This window comes from Falco peregrinus, chromosome Z, assembly GCF_023634155.1.
Source record: "Falco peregrinus isolate bFalPer1 chromosome Z, bFalPer1.pri, whole genome shotgun sequence".
In the NCBI taxonomy this organism is placed as follows: Eukaryota; Metazoa; Chordata; class Aves; order Falconiformes; family Falconidae; genus Falco; species Falco peregrinus.
Window position 1 is genome coordinate 85,097,618 of NC_073739.1, and position 20,664 is coordinate 85,118,281.

Sequence of the window (20,664 nt, forward strand, 5' to 3'; positions counted from 1 at the left end):
CTTGTTACAGAAAAGTGTTATAATTCAGCTAGAAACTATTTTGGGATTCAAAAGGGGGAATCTCCAGAACAAGATGAAACATAACTCTCCCAAGCATTAGAAGTGAAGGGCTGGCAGAGCACAGTTTGAAGCATCCAGCATTTTGCTGTGGCTGGATAGAGCATCCGAGAAGCCTGGCTGCTGCAAGAGCTGGCAATCCTGGGGAGGGGTGCCTTGGCACTGCAGATGGGCTGACGCTGCTCATTGCGGTTGGGTGATGGTATTTAAATGCTGCTGCTTCCACAGCTTTTGTCTGCTTGTTCTTCTAAAAGCAGCTGGGACTCTGAAACAGAACAAGTGCATTTTCGCACCTTGACAAGGCTGACACAGGCAGGGTATGTGTCTGTCCCTGCAGCCCCTCTGTTCCCCTCCTCCCAGCATCCCTGGCTCCTTGCAGGGTGCCCTGGGGTTGTTGTCACACCCAGGGCCAGAGGTCTCACAGGTAACTGTGGGCTGTTGCACCCCTTCTTGTGAAAACAGGAGTCTGTGGGGAGAAGTGAGATCCCTGAAGTGCCCACTTGCAACAAGGCTATGGCGTGAGCTTGCACCGGCTCGGTGGTGATCCCAGCCCAAGGGAAAGCTTATGTGTCCCCCAGCTCTTGGGAAGGAGACCTTACGGGATCGTGACCAACGCTGAAACAGAAATCTGTCAGAAATTGGGTCTGTTCCTTCTGCAGCTCACAGAAAGCTTGTTGGTAGGGAGAGGGCTGGATATGGAGTGTCAGGGGCCGCTCCCTGGCTCAGCTGCAGAAAAGAAGCTGGGGGGCTGCTTTGCTGCTTCCGTGCATGGTTAGAGCTCCCAGCCGCTTGGTGACAAGGAGTGCATTGAAACTGTACCGCGTGCTCACCGAGTCTCCACTCGTTCGCGCCCTGGAGTGCAATAAATTGGCCCTAACTCATCTATTATTTATTATTCTGTATTAATGATGGAAGTATATTACAATAGTACTTAGAGGCCCTTGTCAGAGATCCACACCGAGATGGGTGTTGCAGCACTGCAGGGGAGGAAGCAGCCCCTGCCCCGCAGAATTTACAGCCCAATTTCAGCCACCCAGCAGATTTACAAGAGATTTGACACAAATAGCCTGAGACCTGCTACATGTCAGAAAGAAATATAAAAGAACTAGGTCCCCAAACCCATTAATCTTTTCTTCTCAAATAGCTGAAAGATGCAAGACTTAGAGAGAGGAAGGCGTTCCCTCCATGGCAGAATTGAGAGGGAGAAAAAGCAGGTTGAGCACCAAGAAAACCCAGTCCAGGACAGGGAAACAGCAAGGTTGTGTGCTTCGTTCTCAGAGCGTTTCAGGAATCCTTGTATGCCCAAATAGGAATCGTGGCATAGGGAACTCCTTGCCATTACAGCAGGGTTGGTTTGGGTGAGCAAAGAGATCTTCTCCAGTAACGACAGATCTTCTCTGGAAGGACAGGATTAATACTTCGTGTCACGCTTCTCATTTGTAGGCGCGTTCTGTTTTTCTAGGAAAATGCCATCAGAGGGCATTCACAGGGATTACGAAAATCAGAAGGGGTTTGTGTGTGGGCAGCAGATGGGAAGGAGCACGGGAAGGCACACTGGCTGCACACCCCGACAATGTGATTATTTGCATCTTCATTCAAATTGTTTCTTGTTACATAATGATTTTGTACACAGTGGAGTACTTAACCTAATTTGTATTGATCTCAATTGCTTTCATTTGTGCATACTTAATTCAGAGAGGTAATCAAATTGACTTTTGAGGCCTAGTTTTTAAGAGATTGTACTAACACAGATATACAAGAGGTTGCTTTAAGTGAATCATAGCAAAAGAAAAACATTTTAAACCTTTGGAAAATGTTTTGATGGTCATTTCATTGTGTTCTATATTACTAACATAATTAAATTTCCTTCACATTAAGTTCTCCCCGAAATCAAATTGAGGAACATTTTTTAGTTCCATCAGACAGATAACTGGGTTTAGTTGACTTTGTACTATACCCGCATGAAACCACATATGGGAGATCAATATTCATGGCTTATCCTTACAAACGATAGAGAGAGATGACTTACTGCTGGATTAAGGGAATATTGTTCTTTACTTGGCTCCTACTTAACATCTTCTATTTGTTTCATAGGTCCAAAGTCATTTGTGCCATTGGAGTAAAAACATCATAAACGTGGTGATTATCTAAGAGTGTTAGTTAATGTGAGAAACCACAGGGAACCAAAATTTAGAGGAGATGAAGACAAAGGGAGGCTTTTTTCAGTGAAACTGGACCATGAAATATGGCCCAGAGAAATTTCAGACTGCTAAATAGGCCTCCAGGGTTTCTGGTTAAAACGCCCTCACCTAATTGGTTTAAAAGTAGAGATACCTGAGGGGGCAGATGGATTGACATCAGATTTATCTTGGGGTTTTGTTTGTATGAAAAGCCAGGCTTGCACTACACAAGACAGAAAATCACAGGAGCTGTTCCATTAGCGTTTCCAGCATCCAAAGGAAGCTGGTGTCAGGCTCTCGAAAGAGAAATGGGATGGGTCTCTAGTCTGCACAGGTCCTTCTGTGCCTGTCTCCACAGTTTGTGGTCTTAAACCTTGGTGGGCAAAGCCCCTCTGCCCATAAGCATCACCACCATGTGCCCCTTACAGACCAGCACCCGCACCCGTGGGACGTCGCTTCCCATACTCTCCGCAGCTCCGGCCATGGTGGCAACAGCCAGCGGAAGGTTTCATCACATTAACATTTTTCCCTTTGCTTGAGTGGTTGTTACGCCTATTTGGCACGAGCCTAGCCCTGTGCAGCGCTGAGGCAGATGAGCAGAGCTTGCCCCAGCCTCTGCCAGCAGCACAGTCCCCATCCCTCTTTCTCAGGTGTGGGACGTGGGCTTCCTCTCCACTGGTGGCATTCACAGGGGCACGTGCCCACCCAAGCTCTGCAGATCCTACTTTTGGAAGTACATGCCAAGATGATTCACAGGCACAAAGCATCCAGGCTCTGCAAGCAGCTCCTCTTCACCAAGGACTGCTCTGGCACCACTCCAGCTCCCAGGACCCCTCCCCATCCTGCCTGTCCTCCTCCTCCTCCTGATCTTGGTGACCCTCTTGTCTTCATTTCCACTCCCCATCTCCCTCCCCAAGCACCAGTGTGGGGGGAAACAGAGGAGCCACGGGAGGAGGGAAGCCCTGGTGCATGCCAGGGAGCATCGCTGCCCTGTGCCTGGGGGCTCGGAGGGTGGCATTTGGCTGAATACTAGTGCAGTGCTGCCAGTCATGGTGGTGAGCTCTGTAATCCATCAATTTTAGCCTACATGTGGCAAAATCAGTTTCTATAAAAAGGACTGGTCTTTCCGTGCATGCATAAACAGCTGATAGGAGCTATCACTGCCTGCAGGGACATGCAACGCTGCTTCTGGGTTTCATAAGGCCAGCGTTACACACTGCAGATTGATTGCTCTGAGCTGCACACTGTTTCAGCTGATAACGATGGAGCCTGGTTGGTATCTTTCAGTGAAACAAATTGTCATGAGAAAATGCCAAATCATCCAATCTGAACCCATTGCACTTCATCAAGCTTCCACCAGCCCTGTGGCGAACTCGCCCCGGACTGTGGGTGCCACCCCATGGGACCCCACCGGCTGCAGCGGCTCTCCCGAGTGAGCTGGGCCAGGGCTGGAGCACGGTGGGATCCACAGCCTGGCGGCGAGGTGGGCAGGGGTGGGCAGAGGTGCTCCAGGTACTGGGGACTGCCACAGCTCCCATCACAGCAGGGTGGAGGGGGGACCCCCACGGCAGTGTTAGTGAATCCTAGTGAATCCATTGCCTTTTGCTGGTCATTGCCATGCACTCACCTTTAATGATATATTTCCCAGTGCTTCAGTCTTTGTAAATGGAAGTTTTAAAGACAATACTTATCAACTGAAATGATTCTAGATATTTTTCAGGATTTATAGCTATTTTTAATGCATGGGCTGGCTAGGTTCCTTTCTTCTGAGGCAGAAGATGGAAAATAAAGAGTTATTGTTGCAGAAAATAAGACAAATTAACTATTAGCAGAAACATTCAATTTAGTGCTACTCGGTGACAAAAGAAAATTGAGCTTCAATTAGAAGCATGTGAAGTTCACAAGGAAACCAAAACCCAGACAGGCTTGCAGAAATAAAATTTTTAAAAATCACCACTTTTCTGCAGTTCCCTTTCAAGCAGATGGGGTTACAGACATTAGAACTGATGCAGTGCACATCGGTCACTGCAGCCCCTGGTTACAGTGAGGTTGTGATTCTTCCAAAGCAGTGTGATACAGTTCTTCTTTTCATGTGAGTTGTGTTGAAAACTATCAAATGTGGGCAGTTTAGAGCAAATTTTCTTTGAGAAAGAGAGGTGTGTCCCAAGGCATGATGGAGCCAGCAGCAGATGTGAGCAGAAGCTGTGTCTCTCCCCACTGCCACCCACTTGCAGCAAGGGAGGAGATGCATCCCAGCTGCATCTGACACTTGTGCCCTGGCCATGCAAGGGAAGCTGGGACAGGGCTTTTCCCTGGCTAACATTAGGTGAGATGAATGCCAGCCCTGCCAGTGGGGTGAGCCAGGTTACGGGTGCAGGGGGTTCAGGGAGACAGCTCCTTAGCAAGGCTCTGGAGACAGAGCTGGATGAGCCAGGAGCGATGGGGTATTACCCAGTTCCCAGGGCTGCAGCCACACAGGGCAGCTGGGATCGGTGGCTGGACTTTGCTTGCCTGGGTGGCAAACAGGTGCCAGTGCTTGGCTGGCACGTTTCCCAACTGCCACATGCACAGTAAGGTGGGCTTAGGTGAAACTTTCTGAGAGCTGCCTGTCTGTTAGCCAGGAGGCACGACTGCCTGCCTCTGCTCTCCCTGTCTCTGGGATATATCCAAATATTTCAGCACATGCTTAACCTCAGGCTTGCAAACACGCTAATAAAAAAATCAATGGAGTGTCTTGCATATTTAAAGCTGAATATCTGAATAGTTGTTGTCTTCATGGAGAGGAACCTTATTAGCACTGAGAACTGCTGAGATGCTGGGGCTCACTCTCGTCATCTCCTGGGTGCCTCGCCTGACTCACCTCCCACCTCTCAACACTTAATTCTAGGTGCTTTTCTCTATTTTATTTTTTTATTTCTAAGCAATACCTAATTCTGTTTTCAAGCAACGTTTTTTAAACATTCCCTCAGTTTTAGCTGCAGGACAAAATTATGCTCACTGAAGGCAGACTGTCCCTCCTTGAGGAACGCAGCCCCACGGTGCAGTGTTGGCTCTCTGCACCGCTCTTAATGCCTTGTCAGTCGGTGGGGTTCCACTTCAGTCAGCATTAAGTGAGGCACCACCAAATCTGTTTCTGAGCTCTTTCTGTATTCATTCTATGTAAAGTGTCTTTAGTCCCATGTAGAAGAAAAGTGATGATTTCCACCCGCCCCCCCTCATTTATGGCTTTCAGTTCTTGCCAGTTGTCCATTTTCTTCCATAGAATATGTTCAGTATTAACTGTCATTGATAAATCAAATTGTTCTTAGAACTAAGATGGCTGCTTCCCTTCCCTCTACTATTAGAGTGTTTCTCTTTCTGTATGCAGGCTTCCTGGAAAAGAACTTTATTTTATTAGAGTGCTCACTTTTCTCTCCTGATAAATGCATGTCAAGGAACATTTGCCTTTATGGTGCCTTTTCAAGAGCAAACTTAACAGTTCAAGAAAAGTGTTTACTGAATGCATTGAAAAGCACATACCTTTGCATTATTTATTATAAGATACCAATAACTGTAAAATGCAGAGTACCTCTGGACATAAATTAGTGATGTTAGGAAACACTAGACTCTTCCCAGTGTCCCGGAACCTATTAGAAACTGCAGCAAAGATGCAGGTGCTCATCACATCCCCAGTGCTGGGGATACCAGACAGAAGGCGAAGTAAAGTGACAAACGCACAAATGCAGTTTAAAATCCGACTTTTCATCTCAGACAGGCAGTAAAACATTATCTGTGGAGTGTATTAGAGCTGCGGTCAGAGAACCCAGAGTCTTCCCGTGCGATGCCTTTGGGCTAATCACCTCTGGAGACCCGAGTCCGGCCATCAGGATGCAGTTACAGCTCACCCTGATGCCTCCACGCTGCCCACATGGCAGCATTCCTGCTGCTGCCTCCAGGAGAGCTGGGCTGGGAACTGCTCCTGGGGCACTTGCCCATAACCCTGAAATCGGGGTTTGGACCCGACTCTGGTGCATCCTCCCCTTACATTTTGGCCCGCCTCTGCTGCAGCCACTGGAAGCTGGCAGCGGAGAACAGATACAAGAGAGGGGTTGAGATCAGGCACTGCAACAAAATATTCCAGTTTCCTGCAGAAATCCTGTGAAATACCATCCCGTGCACAAAACCAAGCGGATCAGCGTAGTCTTTGATGCACCCAGCTGAGCCAGGCTCCGTGTGCTGTGCTCTGGCGCAGGTAGATGGGTACAGGCCCAGCTTCTGGTTAATTACAGACATTTCACAGTCTGAGTTTTACTCTTTGGGCCAAGGTCTCATTTCACATTCTAGACCTGCAGAATTATTTAATAGGGCTGCTTAAAAACCCGCCCACTTATCAATTCACTCTACTTATTTTGCCCCAGCACATTACCTAACCATGTCAACATATGGATTTTTTTTATCTTACTGCCCTGTGTAGACAGCCTTATCAGGCTATTTTTAAATCTGAGTATGCTTCGGCAGCGGTATTGGTTTCAGCACTTGATGTTCTCTCTGTGCTAATAAATACAGATCAGCTATTAATACTGATTTTTTTTAGGATCCATTAGCATCACGTGGCACAGTGATGGTCCAGCACTGCTGCCCTGCCTGACCTGAATGCTGACGGGCACTTCTGGCTGGCTTCGCCCTTGGCCTCCAGAGCCACTGCAAGGAAGGGGTGGCGCTGGCCCCTGCAGAGCGCTGCTGGCTCAGCCACCCTCCCCAGTCAGCCCCTCAGCTCTGTGGGCTGGAGCAAGCTGGGGAGTGGGGAGGCTGCCTGTGCCCAGCCTCCAGCCCCGGGAAGCAGGGCGTCAGGCTTTGAGGCAGCAAGGATGATCTGAAGAGGAAGGGGAGATTTAGTTTCAGATGAAAGGCATTTGCCTGTTTTAAAGGAGATGTGCGATCCCGGGTATTTTATTTTGTCCTCCTGGAAGGAGGACATCAAAATGTGTGCTGTAAACCCAAATGTAGATGAACTCAAATATATAGTGCCCAGGTTTCTAGGCAGCCCAGCTGGCTTTGCGCCTGGACCCGCTTGCACAGCCTTACTCTGCTGTGTCTGGAGCAGCATCCCCCGGTGTGCAACAGGCTGCTGCCATGGCTGAGCCCCGGCAGTCTCTGCATAGGGTGGAGGGAGAAGGGAATGGTGCCCTGGGGTGGTGAAAACCCCAGGGAAGAAGGACCAAGGGGAGCCGGAGCCCGACCCACTGCTATGGAAGCCTGAGCATTGTCATCTGCACAGAGACAGGCTCTGGTAACTGCTGCTGGCAAACATGGGGAGGAAAAAAATCAGCCAGTGTGTTTCTTCAAAGCTGCATGTTCAGAGATGATTTCCGTCAGGAAGCTTTGCCACCTTTCTGGAACAACTTGTTGAAAGCATCGTGTGGGGGGAGCGTATCACGCCGTGTACTGCTGTGCTTGGTTTCAGCAATGCTTCTGAGTTTGCTTATAGAGAACACAGTCATTGCAGTTCAAGACTGGGCTGTGAAGCAGCGATGAAGAGGATGGAGCAACCCACAGCGCGGCTGCACAGGGGGTGTGAGGTGCCTGGCCAGCAGCGGGGAGAAGCCTTGGCTGGCCTTGAACCGTTGGGTAGCAGCTGGTGGATGGCTTTGGAACAAAGGCAGGGGGTGCCTACATGGCCACACGATCAAGGGGTATGTGGAGAGCTAATTGCTGAGGGGGGACGTTGCCTCAACAGCAGGCACTGCTACTGTTCCATCTCAGAAATTTGCAATTTCATGTCTTCCTTTTTTTTTGTCTGTAGCTTTTCACCACTGCAATCTGTAAGAAGCCAAGTGGAAGGGCAGGCTTTCCGAGAGTGGCAGGATCTGAGACACGCCAGAGGGTCTGGTTGTTCCTACGCGAGGCTGTAAGCAAACGGTCTTGCAGCAGAAGTTAGGAGTTTGTCTCACCACAGATGTCTGATGTTTTGGCAGGTTTTTCAGAGAGCAGCTGTTGCAGCAGTGGGTAAAAAACACCCATAAATGGGTAAATGGTTAAAAACTGGCCACAGAGGTCTCTCTCTGGGGAAAACAGGCAAACAGAAGGTTCAGCTGGACAGCAGCAGTTTGTGCTGTTGAACGTGATTTTTCCCCAGTGGTGGTTGCACGAGGTTGCTGCCACGGGAGCTTTGACTGGCATTTGCTTTGGGGTGTTTAAAGTAATAAAACTCCTGTACAAATGTTAGACTGGGCTGTTGGGGAGGCAGAACCAGGCCTCCTTTTCAGGGTGGAGATTATGAATGTGGGGAGCGGAGCAGCCTGTCCTTGGTCAGACAGAGCAAAGCTGGGAGTCCTCCCCTGCCACAGGGTCTCACCCATCCCTCTGCATTCCCACAGGTGTATCACCAGTACCCATCCATTCTGCAGACATCTTCTGGGAGAGGAGCGGCTGGCAGGGAGGCATGCAGCCTGGTGTGCTGCGGATTTCAGCTGATGCCAAACACACACCCTGCAGCCCCAGATGGAGGGCGGGTTTGAGTTGCAAATCGTGCAGGGAGCTTGGGGGGGGACACTTTCTGTTTGCTCAGCTGTCCTTTCCCCTGTACTAATAAAGCAGGTTTGGGGAGTTCCTGCCTTCACCATTGTGCCCATGGTAATTGTTTTAAGTACATGTTTGGAATGGCAGATGAAAGAAAAGGCTATTTGTCCCAAAATATGGATAGATTTATTCTAAATGCATGAACAGCAGTTCCCAGTGTATTTCCTCTGTCCTGTATGTTACCCAGGGGGTGCAGTTTACGTGGTGGAATAGTGGCCTGCGCAGTTTTGTTAAAAAATAGTGATCTGCTGTTGTTATATACTACTGCACATGAGAAGTTCTGAAAAGATTTAATCTTTGTCTTAGCTGTTGAGGGGGGTGGAAAAATGGGCTTTGCATTTTCTTTCCTAGGCTGACATCAGATAAGCTAAATTGTCAATTCTGATGCTGCTGTAACACAAGAGCAATGCTTAGATGGTGGCTTTATAAAAAGTGTGGAAAACCTCAGTTGTGCACTGCTCCGAAACAGCAAGTGAATTCGAGGACTCTGTCTGGGGATGGCCGGGGGGAGTGCTCCGATTGCCTGGGGGTTTGGTGCCCAAATGCCTAACAACCAGGTGCCCACCCAAAATAATTTCTGAAAATGCAGGTCTTTGGGATGCCAGCGCAAACAGTGCTGTAGCCCCCCTGGATTCTGCCATGAGCCCCTGGTCCCACATGCTGGCTCAACCGCAGTTGTGCACCGACGGCTGGCAGGTCTTACAGGGGGGTGCCAGCTCCACCCCCACCCCCCGGCCAGTCCCCATGCCTGGCGTCTGCAGGCAGCCACTCACCTCCTGATGCTTGCTTTCTCTCTGTCTCTGCCCACCCTTCCCCAGCCTGCAAACGCAAAGAGCAAGAGCCGAACAAAGAGCGCAACAACTCCCAGAAGAAATCTCGCCTGGTTTTCACAGACCTCCAGCGCAGAACACTTTTCGCCATCTTCAAGGAGAACAAGCGCCCCTCCAAAGAAATGCAGATCACCATCTCCCAGCAGCTGGGCCTGGAGCTCACCACCGTCAGCAACTTCTTCATGAACGCCCGGCGGCGCAGCCTGGAGAAGTGGCAGGATGACCTGAGCTCTGGGGGCTCCTCCTCAGCCCCCAGCACCTGCACCAAAGCATGATGGGGAGTGGCCGGCACGGCACGGCATGGCATGGCACGGCATGGCATGGCAGAGAGAGCAGCTTCACAGCAGGGCCCTTCACTGGTGACTTAAAGCACAATCCTCCTGGAAACGAACCCCAGCCCAGCTGTAACAGAGGACACTTCTTATGGCTTTTAGTCAGTCTTAGCAGGCGCAAATTAAAAATTAACCTCTTTCTATACAATACTATGCTCAGGACAGGCAAAGCAGGTCTGAAACGTAGGGGAGTCATTCATGAGGCAAGTTTCTCCTGAGCCCCAAAGCGCCCCGGCCAGCAGAGGTGCCTCTCGCTGGGCAGCCTGCCCATGCCCAGCGTTTGCCGGCAGGGCGCTGGTGCTGGCCACACCGCCCTGCACCAAAGCTCGCCACCGTGGCGCAGCCACGCAAGAACGGAGCACAAAGTCTGACACGTAGACCCTAAAGAATCCGAGAACCTGTTTGTAAAACTCAGGCATGGTTTTGTTAAGTGTTTTAGGAGAAAAGGAAAAAAAAAAAAGATCAAATTTAAGTTTTTCTTGGTTTTGTTTTCGGGTTTTTTTAAGTTTGTTTAATTTAATCAGTGAGTATAGCTTGATCTTGGATCAGAAAAATTCAGTTCACTTGAGCTCAAAGTGTCAAGCACAAAGCCAGTAGCTACAGAGATAGGTACGATCCTGGACTCAGTACAGCAATCGTTTCAAGATACAGTCTAACTTCCTGGTCAGTAGGGAACGCCTCTGTAACCACATGAACCTCAAGCACAGTTTGCAGTTTGTCACAAGTTCTGTGTTTGTACCTAATACAGATGCACACTCAGGAGGTCAATTTCATTGCTACAGTACATGGAGCAAACACAACGTTTTGAAAGATCTAGATTTTTTTAGGTCATTAATACATCAGTTTTAGTTGCCAGGGATCTAGTTTCTCCTCAACAACATCCTTACTGAAATGTGTTTAGCGTTCAAGGTATTTTCATTCTTTTTTGTTTTGTTATTTTACGGTACTTTCAAGCAGGAAAAGAAGAGAAACGAGCCCTTCAGATGCCACTGACCGTTTTAGATGTGCCGCATATGACTTCAATATCTATTGCATCCCTAAGTTCCTTTTATCCACCAGTTACCTAAGCTGGCAGGAACACAGCACACCAAAGAGACAGGATTACTGCAAGCCAAAGATATTTATAACTTGCCATTTTCCCTTCATCATCGCTGGTGAGGGTGGTTGTTTGACGATGGAGAAGCCTCACAAACTCCAAGCCCTCTCTCCACCTCCGGCAGCTGCCGTGCGGCTGAGCAGGCAGGCAGTGCTGGCAGCTGGTGCGGCAGAGCCCTGGCCACAGCCGCACTGCTGGGGTGGCCCCAGTCAAGCCTCACAGCCCCGGCCCACGCTGCCCAAATGGCCACAGCAGCTCCATGTGCGCGCTTCCAGGTGAATGGCCCTTCCTGGGGCGCTGGCTGAGCCCACGGCAGCAAGCCAAGCATGGTCGTGGTTCTTTAGAGACACTTGAGACTTTTTTTATGTACTACTTAATCGAAACCAAAGAAAAGTTTTCTGCACCTACTTCTTCTGCAACAAACTGTTCCATTTAAAAATAAAGTAAAATTAAAAAAACCAAGGAAGCACGTCAGGAAGCAAATGAGTAACACACTGTGTTTTGACAGACATATTGGACATTTTAGGAAGCAGATCTCAAAGAAAGGGTTGACAAGAACAGGAACAAAGCAAAGCCAGTACAATTGCTGCTTCATTTGACAACTCCAGTCATCTTAAAGTTGAAGATTGTCTTTAATTTGTGCCTATGCAGTTTTTTTCAAAAGAACAAGGAACAGAGCAACCAAAACCTCAACAGCTACAATACCAAAGATGAGGATTCTCACTACTTGTGTTTCAGTTCATTATGTCCTCTTGCACAAATAATGCATATAGCACCACTGATCTCTGTACAGGTAATCACTTCTGTTTCTTTGTGCATCCGAAAGGGTGGGTTCATTTATGTTTTTCCTGTTTCTGCCCCATGCGGGATCTCTCCAAGAGCTGCATGGACTCCAAGTGCATGATGTTGGGGCTCTACGCTGGTACGTCTCCTCTCTCCAGAGCCACGTAGGAAAAACTTGTCGATTGGGTATGACTTGTTTTGTTGGGTAGAGTTGGTCTCCTGTGTGTCTAGAGCTTTGAACAGCCATCCTTCTGTGTCTGAAATCGGTTGAGTAACCCACACCCTTCTTTCTCCTACCCAGGGATAAAACTTGCAAATTTGTCTCTGTACTGATTTTTGCCATTGTAAGCTCTAAGCACTGCCGCAGCCTGGCCCCTGAGATCAGATCCCGATCTGAACCGCAACGGAGGTTTCAGCAGCTCCCGTGGCAGTTCAGTAGTTTGTTCTGACAGATCAGAGACAATAAGTTTGTTGGTCCAAGTCGTGATGATCCAGATCATGACATGCAGACCTAGGTCCAAACTTATCTTCCGAGCCAGAGCGCAGCAGTACCATTTTGCTCCATCTCTACCTTTAAATGAGGGCTTCTGTTTAACTACTTTGTGAAACTGCTGCAGTAATTTTCCAAGTGCTTACACTTAAAAAAAGGAAGAAAATCACAAAGCTTTGTCTGCTCAGGACAGAAGAGGTTTCTGAAAAGTAAATGCAGGATCCTCACAGCTAAACTGGCGGCACGTACCAGCTCTGGGAATCAAAGCATCCCTCAACATAGATTTCCAGACAGATCGTGCATGGTTCGGAAACAATCCAAAGAAGCCTCATAGTCAGGCACAGAATAAAGCTGCCAAAAAATGGTTCAGGTCTGGGCTGATGCCTGCCAGAGCCTCCAGGTGTTTGAGCTCGGCGCTCGGAGCAGCACGCTGCAGGGCCGTGCCGGGCTGGGGTGGTGCAGTCACATGAACTTTCATCTACATCCCCATCCGAAAAGGTCCCCTCAACCCAGCCTCTCTGTGTGCGCCCTGATGTGGCGCGGCCCTCGGGGGCGATGCCTTGTCTGGAAGCGTCCCCCCACAGTCTGCAGCGCTGCCAGGTGATGCCGGGTTTCGATCGCTTTCCTCATGCTCCATCCCGGAGCACCCCTGTAACTGCCGCAGGAGGTGATGTGCCACGCTGGGAAGCCCAGCTGTCGTTCCTTACCTCCCCTTCCCTTCCCACAGTGGCAGGCAGAGAAGTGTGTCACCTCAGATGAGAAACGAGCCCCAGGCATCCTCTGAGGCGTACGCTTGGCTGTTGGTGTCACTGCAGGGGTGGCGTGTGGGACATCTCATGTAAGGGACATCCACGCACTGGCAGCTTCCCCCCTGTGTGCCACCGTCCTTGAGGGCAGAGAGGCTCCCGCCCTGGGCTTCCCATGACACCTGTGAGCAAAGGCCTGGGCTTTTTATTTCTGTTCAGAGTTCATCCCAATAGCCATAACGAAGTAAGTCTAGATCAGTTCCTGAATTATTAAAAAAGGTTTCTTCAATGAAATAATTAATTTTCTCCAAATTGTGGCAGTTTTTGTTATGCAATATTATGGCTTAAGTTTTTGCCTCAACCTTCCAAATGTTGACCCGCAACCTCCCGCCCCACAGGTGCCATTGTCCCACTGAGAGGTGCTGAGCTGACCCTGCTGCCCGCGCGGCAGCATCTGCGTGGCAGAACACACGAGGCTCTTCTGTGCTGGGCATTGTCGCTATGTCAGTGCCCATGTTCCCTCCGTATTGCTCAAAAACCATTTGCATCCAAACGTCTGAAAATACTGCTGCATTTTTTATCCCTGCATCTTTTGTGGCCCTCTGTTACGTCTTCCATTCCACTTTCAACTCTTGTAAGCTTTTATGTAGCAGCTATCTCAGAAGGGGAGTGTCAGTAGCATATACTGTGGGTAGATACATTTGTATGTACACGTATGAGCAGAATATATGCTATATTCTGCCCATGCTAAAAGAAAACCAAAACTCAAATAGATATGTTATGTTTATATACCTTATATTTATGAATCTATAGAGCTGTGTAATTTGTTCCTTTTATTTATTCTGATATGAAAGATTAGTATGTACAGGTAGTATCCCAGCATCCTCTGTACCGTGTACTTGGAGTTACTATCATGGGCACGTCCAAGATGAATTCGACTTTCAAGACACCTTGGATATTGCTTAATCATCCATGAAGGAACAAAGAATGTGCTTGATGACTTCGGTTGAATAGCTTTATTCTGGATCTCTTTTCCCTAAAGCTGAATCCAAAGACCTGAGAAGGACTAAACCAGCAAACCATGCTCAAACCCACATAAGGGAATAGGGATCTCCTCTTCCAAAGCAAGACACAGTAATGACACGGTATTGCAAAGAGTGTGCTAGCTTTGGACAAAACCCAATCTTTTTCTTGCTTGTCACAATACCTGAGTATTTTTAAGACATGGGGAAACTTTATACTTGGCCTCCTTTCTATTTATTAAGGGGAATTTTTATTGTTTAAATTTTTTTAAAAGGCAAAGCTTAAAATGGTTTTATTTTTTTCCAGACACTTGCGGGTTTTAACGCAATATATTATCTATCAATAATGTAATTTATTTAATTTAGTCTTACAGTAGGTCCTGAAATCTCTGTTCAGTCTAAATCCCACAGAGTTTAATTTTAGCTTTAAAGTTCAATGGGAGTTTTGCCTGAATGCAGACTGCGGGATCAGGCTCTGATGTTAGCTATTTTGTAACTATTTAATTCAATCATTTCTGAATTAATTTGTGGTTAATACTTCTTATTTATCCATTTTACTGTTGTAGTGCATCAGAGATGTGAAGCGTATGTTAGTAAATACACTTAAAAGTTAGTATTGCTTCATAGAGCAGCCAGGTTCTGTCACAGACAGGAGAAAAATAATTAGTTACATAGAACAGGAGTCTAGTTTAAATTTCTTCTTTTATTTTTTTAAATGTCAAAGTTTAAATTATTTAAGTTAATTTCTTCCCATCTGATTAGAAAGTGCAACATACCTTTATTATGGCACATAAAGCCTTCATAATATAACTTATTTATTTAACTTATTCATCATCATCTGAGGATGCCCTTGTACAGTTTTTATTTTTTATTTAGAATTATCTTTAAAGCACTACAGCTGATCTTCTGTAAGAACAACAGAGCAAATTTTGAGGACAAGCAATGAATATTCAACCTAAAACTGTGCATTCAGAAAGAAGGGGGGGGGGGGGGGGGGGCGGGAAGACACTGGGATACCTTGCCTGAACTTTGGGCTTCGTAAAACTTAAGCTGGGGGAAAAATATTACATGCCAAGCAAAAAGAGAGAAACCCTTAAACTAGCTGCTTCCAAGAATGAACTTGTGTGTGTGTAAAAATAAAGAAAAAAGAAAAAAAAAAAGAAAAAAAGAAAAAAAGAAAAAAACCTTTCTATTTCTAGTGAGAACCAAAGAGGCTACCTCACTGACTTTTTCCATTTGTAATTTTAATCGTGTTGATGATACCAAAGATACCAAAGATTTCTTTCTCTGTGCGGTCTGCATTTTGCTTGTGCTCTTTTATAGTTTCAACTGTTCTCTCCTACACACAGTAACATACAGCTGCAGCCCAGACACCCAAAGAAATGCTTCTCGTGGAAGCTGCCAGTTCTGGTGACAATATTTTCTGTGTTTCCCTTATGCCTTCCTGCCAGCCAAACATGTCTGGGGACATGAAGCCATTTCATGTCCTTCCCCACACCAAAGTCCAGTGGATGGAGCAGTTGTGTCAACCTGGAGGTGAATCCAGGCTTTGCCCAGCAGCCAGTTCCCTGGGGACAGGGACCTGCAAGCGGCCGCCTGCCCGGGTCCCGCTCACCTGTTTGTGCTGGGGTGCACCGGCGTCAGCAGTAGGAGTCAGTGCGAGAAACTATTTTCAAGCAGCACTACACTTGAACAGAAGCTAAGGGGCTGGTCTGTGGGTGGCCGCACTAGCCAAGCCCCCTGCTGACGGCTAGGCTGAGGGGAGAGGGATGCTTCGTTTGGGCACCCAGGCACGAAGTAGCCAGCCCTCTGCTGGGGTGAAGCCCAGCTCTGCCTGGCCCGCGAGGTTCCTGGTGGGCCCATTCCTGTTCCTGGTGGGCCCGTTCCCATGCATGGCAGGCCTGTTATCGTTCCCAGTGGGCCTGTTCCCATTCCTGGCAAGCCCAGTGGGCACGGCAGACACAGAGGATGCTCTCTCCTGCTTATGCTTTGTTGTTGTTTACAGTTTTCGTATGAAAATCAATTGATTGTTTTTCTCAAGCTGGTAGTGAAACAAAGCTACATTAAGCTCCATTAGTATCATATTCTTAAGTGATTACTTAAAAATTGGCTAGTTGTCCCTGGGGAATTAGCAGTGCCCTTCAGCGTTCGTTTCTTCTAGCCTGGTTCACACCATTGATAGAACCGAACCAACCACTCCGATGAGCCGGACCCACCGGCGGGCACTGCCGGCTCTCCCCAGCGCTCCCAGCCACTGCCACTTCCCTTTGGACACCAGGTCAACTGCTCATTTGGACCCCCAAACCCCACTGGGGCAGCACTTGTCCCGCAGTTGGAACAGCAGGAAGGTGAGCATGGGCTGGGCTGTAAATTTAAGAAGGAAAAAGCCTCATTCAGATTGTAGGTATGCATTTTTGGCTGAGCTTAAAAGCTAGTTTATAAATCTCTGGGCCTTGATTTAATGGCAATTAAGGCAGGTGACACTCACCCAGCGCAGCATGTCCTGTGTTGGTGAGACCCCACATCAGTGCAGAGCCCGGCGGAACCACATCCCAGGGGCTGCCTGCTACGGGGGCCAGAGCCTTTCCCTAAGAAACCTGCCTGAGCGATGCCTTTGGATTCACACAACCGATGACCAACAGCCCAACACAAAAGATCCACTTTAAGTGTCGCCTTTTCTTTTGTATTTCTTTTTGGGTTTAAGTCTGTATTGGAAAAGATAGGGACTTGACAAGCGTGCTTTTTATATCTATATATTTATATAGTCCTTCAATAAAAAGCTATAATAATTCTCAGGATGCCTTCTGGGTGTGGAGGAGATGATCTGTCCTTGTGCTGGGCAAAACCTCCCTGCCATGCCCCTCGCCACCCCTGCCCAGCACGGGCGGGTGGCAGGCTGGACACAGAAAATCCCAGAGCTGGCAGCGTCCTCTGCAGCAACCGCGTTCCTTACCAGACTCATGCTTCACTTGCAAAGTGTGACATTACCACGGGACGAGTGCCTTGCTTGAACCAAAGCAACGATTTTGCCAGTCTAGACCTCTCTGTGCTTTTTTTTTATTCTTCCTGTGAATACCTCAGCTTCAACTGGGCCGCCGAATCGTACCTGGTGGGCTTTTTGTACTGTGGTGCTTTGCAATGCAGCCCTGCAAAGAACAAAACTCCTAATAATACCAAAGGCTCCTCTCCTGCCCCCTCTCTTTCTCCTTCTCCTTCTCCTTCTCCTTCTCCTTCTCCTTCTCCTTCTCCTTCTCCTTCTCCTTCTCCTTCTCCTTCTCCTCCTTCTCCTCCTTCTCCTCTTCCTCCTTGTCCTCCTCCTCCTTCTCCTCTTCCTCGCCCTCTCCTCCATCTCTATTTCTTCATGGTTCCAAAGCTTTAATATAAAACTGGGCATGTTGGCAACGCAGACCGTGCAATCCCTTACCGAATTTTCTCAGATATACCTCATAGAGAATAGTTGTTTAGAGTAATGTTATTATAGCCTATGTAATAAATTATTCACTGTTTCTTTTTGGTAACTGTGATTTAAAAGAGAAAAAGCTTTATACGTTTTAGGCTGTGCTTTTGTAATAGATGGAAAAGGTGCGCTTAAAAATGTACGTCAGTCTTTCTTCCCGTTGGGTTTTTTTTGTTTGTTATGGATTGGGGAAAAGTTGCAGAATGAGCCCAAAGTTTACAGTTTCATATTTTGCTGAAGAAACAATCTGTGTTAATTTGCTCTGTTGAAAAAAAAAAAAAAAGAAAAAAAAAGATTATTTTCTACATTTGTAGCTACTTAGCTACAGCTAATTGTTCTGTGTGACGGTGTAGTGTTATAATTAGCAACTGCCAATCAACGCTACCATTTTTGTGCATGAGGCAAAATCTTAGCAGTGTGATGCATTGTGGCTCTTAATGGCAACTTCTTTTTTTTGCATTTGAAAACAGGCCTTTCCGTTTGATGGTATTTATTTATGCATGGAGCCTGTTATCTGTTAGCGGTTGTGGCGCAGTTGTGTATACATGTGAGCTGTGAAAACACGCACAGTTTCGCCTCACACAGTGAAGTACTGACAAGAACTGAGAGCCAGATCAGTTCTGACCCACCCGTGCTTTAAGTGCAGACTCAGACTGAATTCCAGTTAAATTGGTATTTGAGGAAAAGTTTGGCCAGGCGGCAGCTTTTTCCCAGCCGATTCGGTCAGTAAGCCAGTCACGTGGAAATACACGTCTCGCTCAAATCGGAGCTAACTGTGCGTTTTTTCCCAGGACCAGGAGTTACTTTGGCTTTATGGTAGCCCCTTGGGCATGGCACAGGGGACCAGCCGCGGCAGCAGTGCTGGGAGTGCCGGCAGCATCTCTTGCCCGGCCTGCAGCTCCCGCCCGGGCTGACCAGCTGGCCTGTTGTGCTGGGGCGGGCGCTGGGGCTGGGGGTCAGCGGTGCTCGCCCACCACGTCGCCTGTCGCAACGGGGAGGCTGCTGCAGGATGGCACAGCTGGGCCCCCGGCATTACTCCTGCCTGTGCCAGCCAGCTGCTCCCCCGCTGCTGCACGCCCACCAGAGCCAGCACCGTGCAGGCCCCATCTCCCACTGCCCTTGGCTCTGGGTCCAGATGTATTAAAAGGCTTTACACCTCCCTCAGTTTACCACCCCCACCATGGCACAAACCAGTCTCATTCTCAAGACCCGCAGCTTTATGGCACTGCTAGTGGGCTGGCAAATTGGTTGCCTTGTCTGCCCGGGTCTGGCTTCGGACGTGGGGTGTCACTCTGACCTGCTGGTCGCACTGGACATAAAGCCAAACCAACTACCAAATACACCTCACTCTGCACAGAAGAGTGCCACTTGGGGATAAGAGTACGAGAGTCGCAGTCTTCTAATGAGGCATCTCAAGTAACGTCGGTAGAGTGTTTATATTGTCTGTCATTAAGGATATATTAGAAATGTGCTTTCATTAGTGCAAAGAAACATATTTTTATTTGGCCTTATACGGTAGATTATGAGAATGAAAGCTTTGTAATATAGTCTGGGTTGTTTGGGGTTTTTTTTTCTTATTTATCTGCCAAAGACAGTGACAGATACAAGAATTTTGAATAGGCTTTGTGTTTTTCTTTTTGTAAGACAGTCAATGATTGTAATAGCGTTTAATCTTCCAGAAAGCTTTATATGTTCTTCCGCAATAAGCAGACTCAATACTTCTTTCGTCAGACTCAACTCATGCTGGCAGATCCCAACACTACTCAGACTGCACGCAGTTGTTGTAATACCTACACGCTGAGTTCACCTGCATTTTTCAGTCCAAAGGCAAGGAGGGGTATGTGAGACAATGGCAGTGTTCACTACTGTGGCCAACAGTAGGTGGTCCAGCTTGCTAAAATTTGCCAAGGTACTTGTATTATGAAATTTAAGGTATATTTTATTATGTCATTTTATGTCATTTTTTAACTTTGTGGAAGGTGATATGTTGAACTGAGTGTAAGCTGAGTTTTTCAGACAAATGAAGTAGCTAAAGAGTGAATGTTATTTTATCATTAAAGGGTTTTTACTCAATGATTTGTGCCAATAGATGTCCTTTATCTTAATGACGAGTATTACATTGCTTTCAAATTTTTATTTATAGCTATTGATGTAAAACCCACACACACATATTATTTGCCAAAGTTCAATAAAGGAGGAAAACAATGCTCTTGCTTCGTTGTGCGATGAACAGTTCCTGTTTTTTTCCAGGTGCCTTCCCAGTGTCTGGCTGCTCAGTGCAGCCTGACCCCGCATGCTGGGAGGAGTGGAGCTGCTGGGGCCCATGTAGGCACCGCCACGTCAGGGTGCAGCAGGGCCCAGCACAGGCAGGCTCCAGTGGGACCACATCCTGAAAACACTATGCTGCATGTAGGATCTGGTGAGCGTCAGCAAAAAGTGCTTGGAGAAAAGATCTGGCAGGTTCCTCTAGGAGCCCGACATGCACAGCTAGGCCAGGAACGGGGTGTCATGGAACAGGGACAAACCAGAGCAGGGAGAGAAGCTGCTTCATTATCCCACAGATGATTGCTCAAGCAGAGCCTCGTGCAAACTGCCTCTCCCAGGCCTCCTCTCACACAGACTTTCCAGTGCATTAACCTTTACTCCTGCTTACATGCACGGTAGGATGCACACACCATCGACTTGGCTGCTGCTGCTCAGAGATCCTTGTGGGGCAGGGACTCAGGGCTCTGCCATGTATTTAAGGTCTTCCATAAAGAAAAATCCTATACTTATGCAGACTGGCTGAAACAGAGCACTGCGCTCGCATCTGGTAACGCTATAGCTCCTGCACAGAAGGCGATGACACGGCTTTGCTCTGCACAGCAAAAGAAGAAAAAGGGTTGAGTGCTGCTGCCTGCTGAGCACCCTCCTCCCCCTGAAAGGGTCTTGGCCCTGCCGGGCAGGGGGTGGAAGCACCAGCAGTGCTCCAGAGGGGAGGCGACAGGAGCAGGGCCCATCTTTGCTGTGCCGGTGCCTGGGTGCAGGACCCATGCATGCCCACTGTTCTCCCCAGGTGTTTCAGTCCCAGCACTGCTTTGGGAAGGGGGGTGCCGGGTTCGGGTCTCACCAGA

At 48.0% G+C, this 20,664-nt stretch overlaps 1 protein-coding gene across 1 annotated transcript in view; it reads left to right on the forward strand.

The window, feature by feature from the left end:
- ONECUT2 (one cut homeobox 2) overlaps nucleotides 1-19,758 on the forward strand; it is a 28,553-nt gene extending 8,795 nt beyond the window's left edge. The window contains 1 exon segment of the mRNA XM_005242893.3: nucleotides 9,614-19,758. Within this exon segment, the coding sequence (XP_005242950.3) occupies nucleotides 9,614-9,900 (287 nt within the window). The 3' untranslated portion in view covers nucleotides 9,901-19,758.
- The last annotated feature ends 906 nt before the right edge of the window (nucleotides 19,759-20,664 follow it).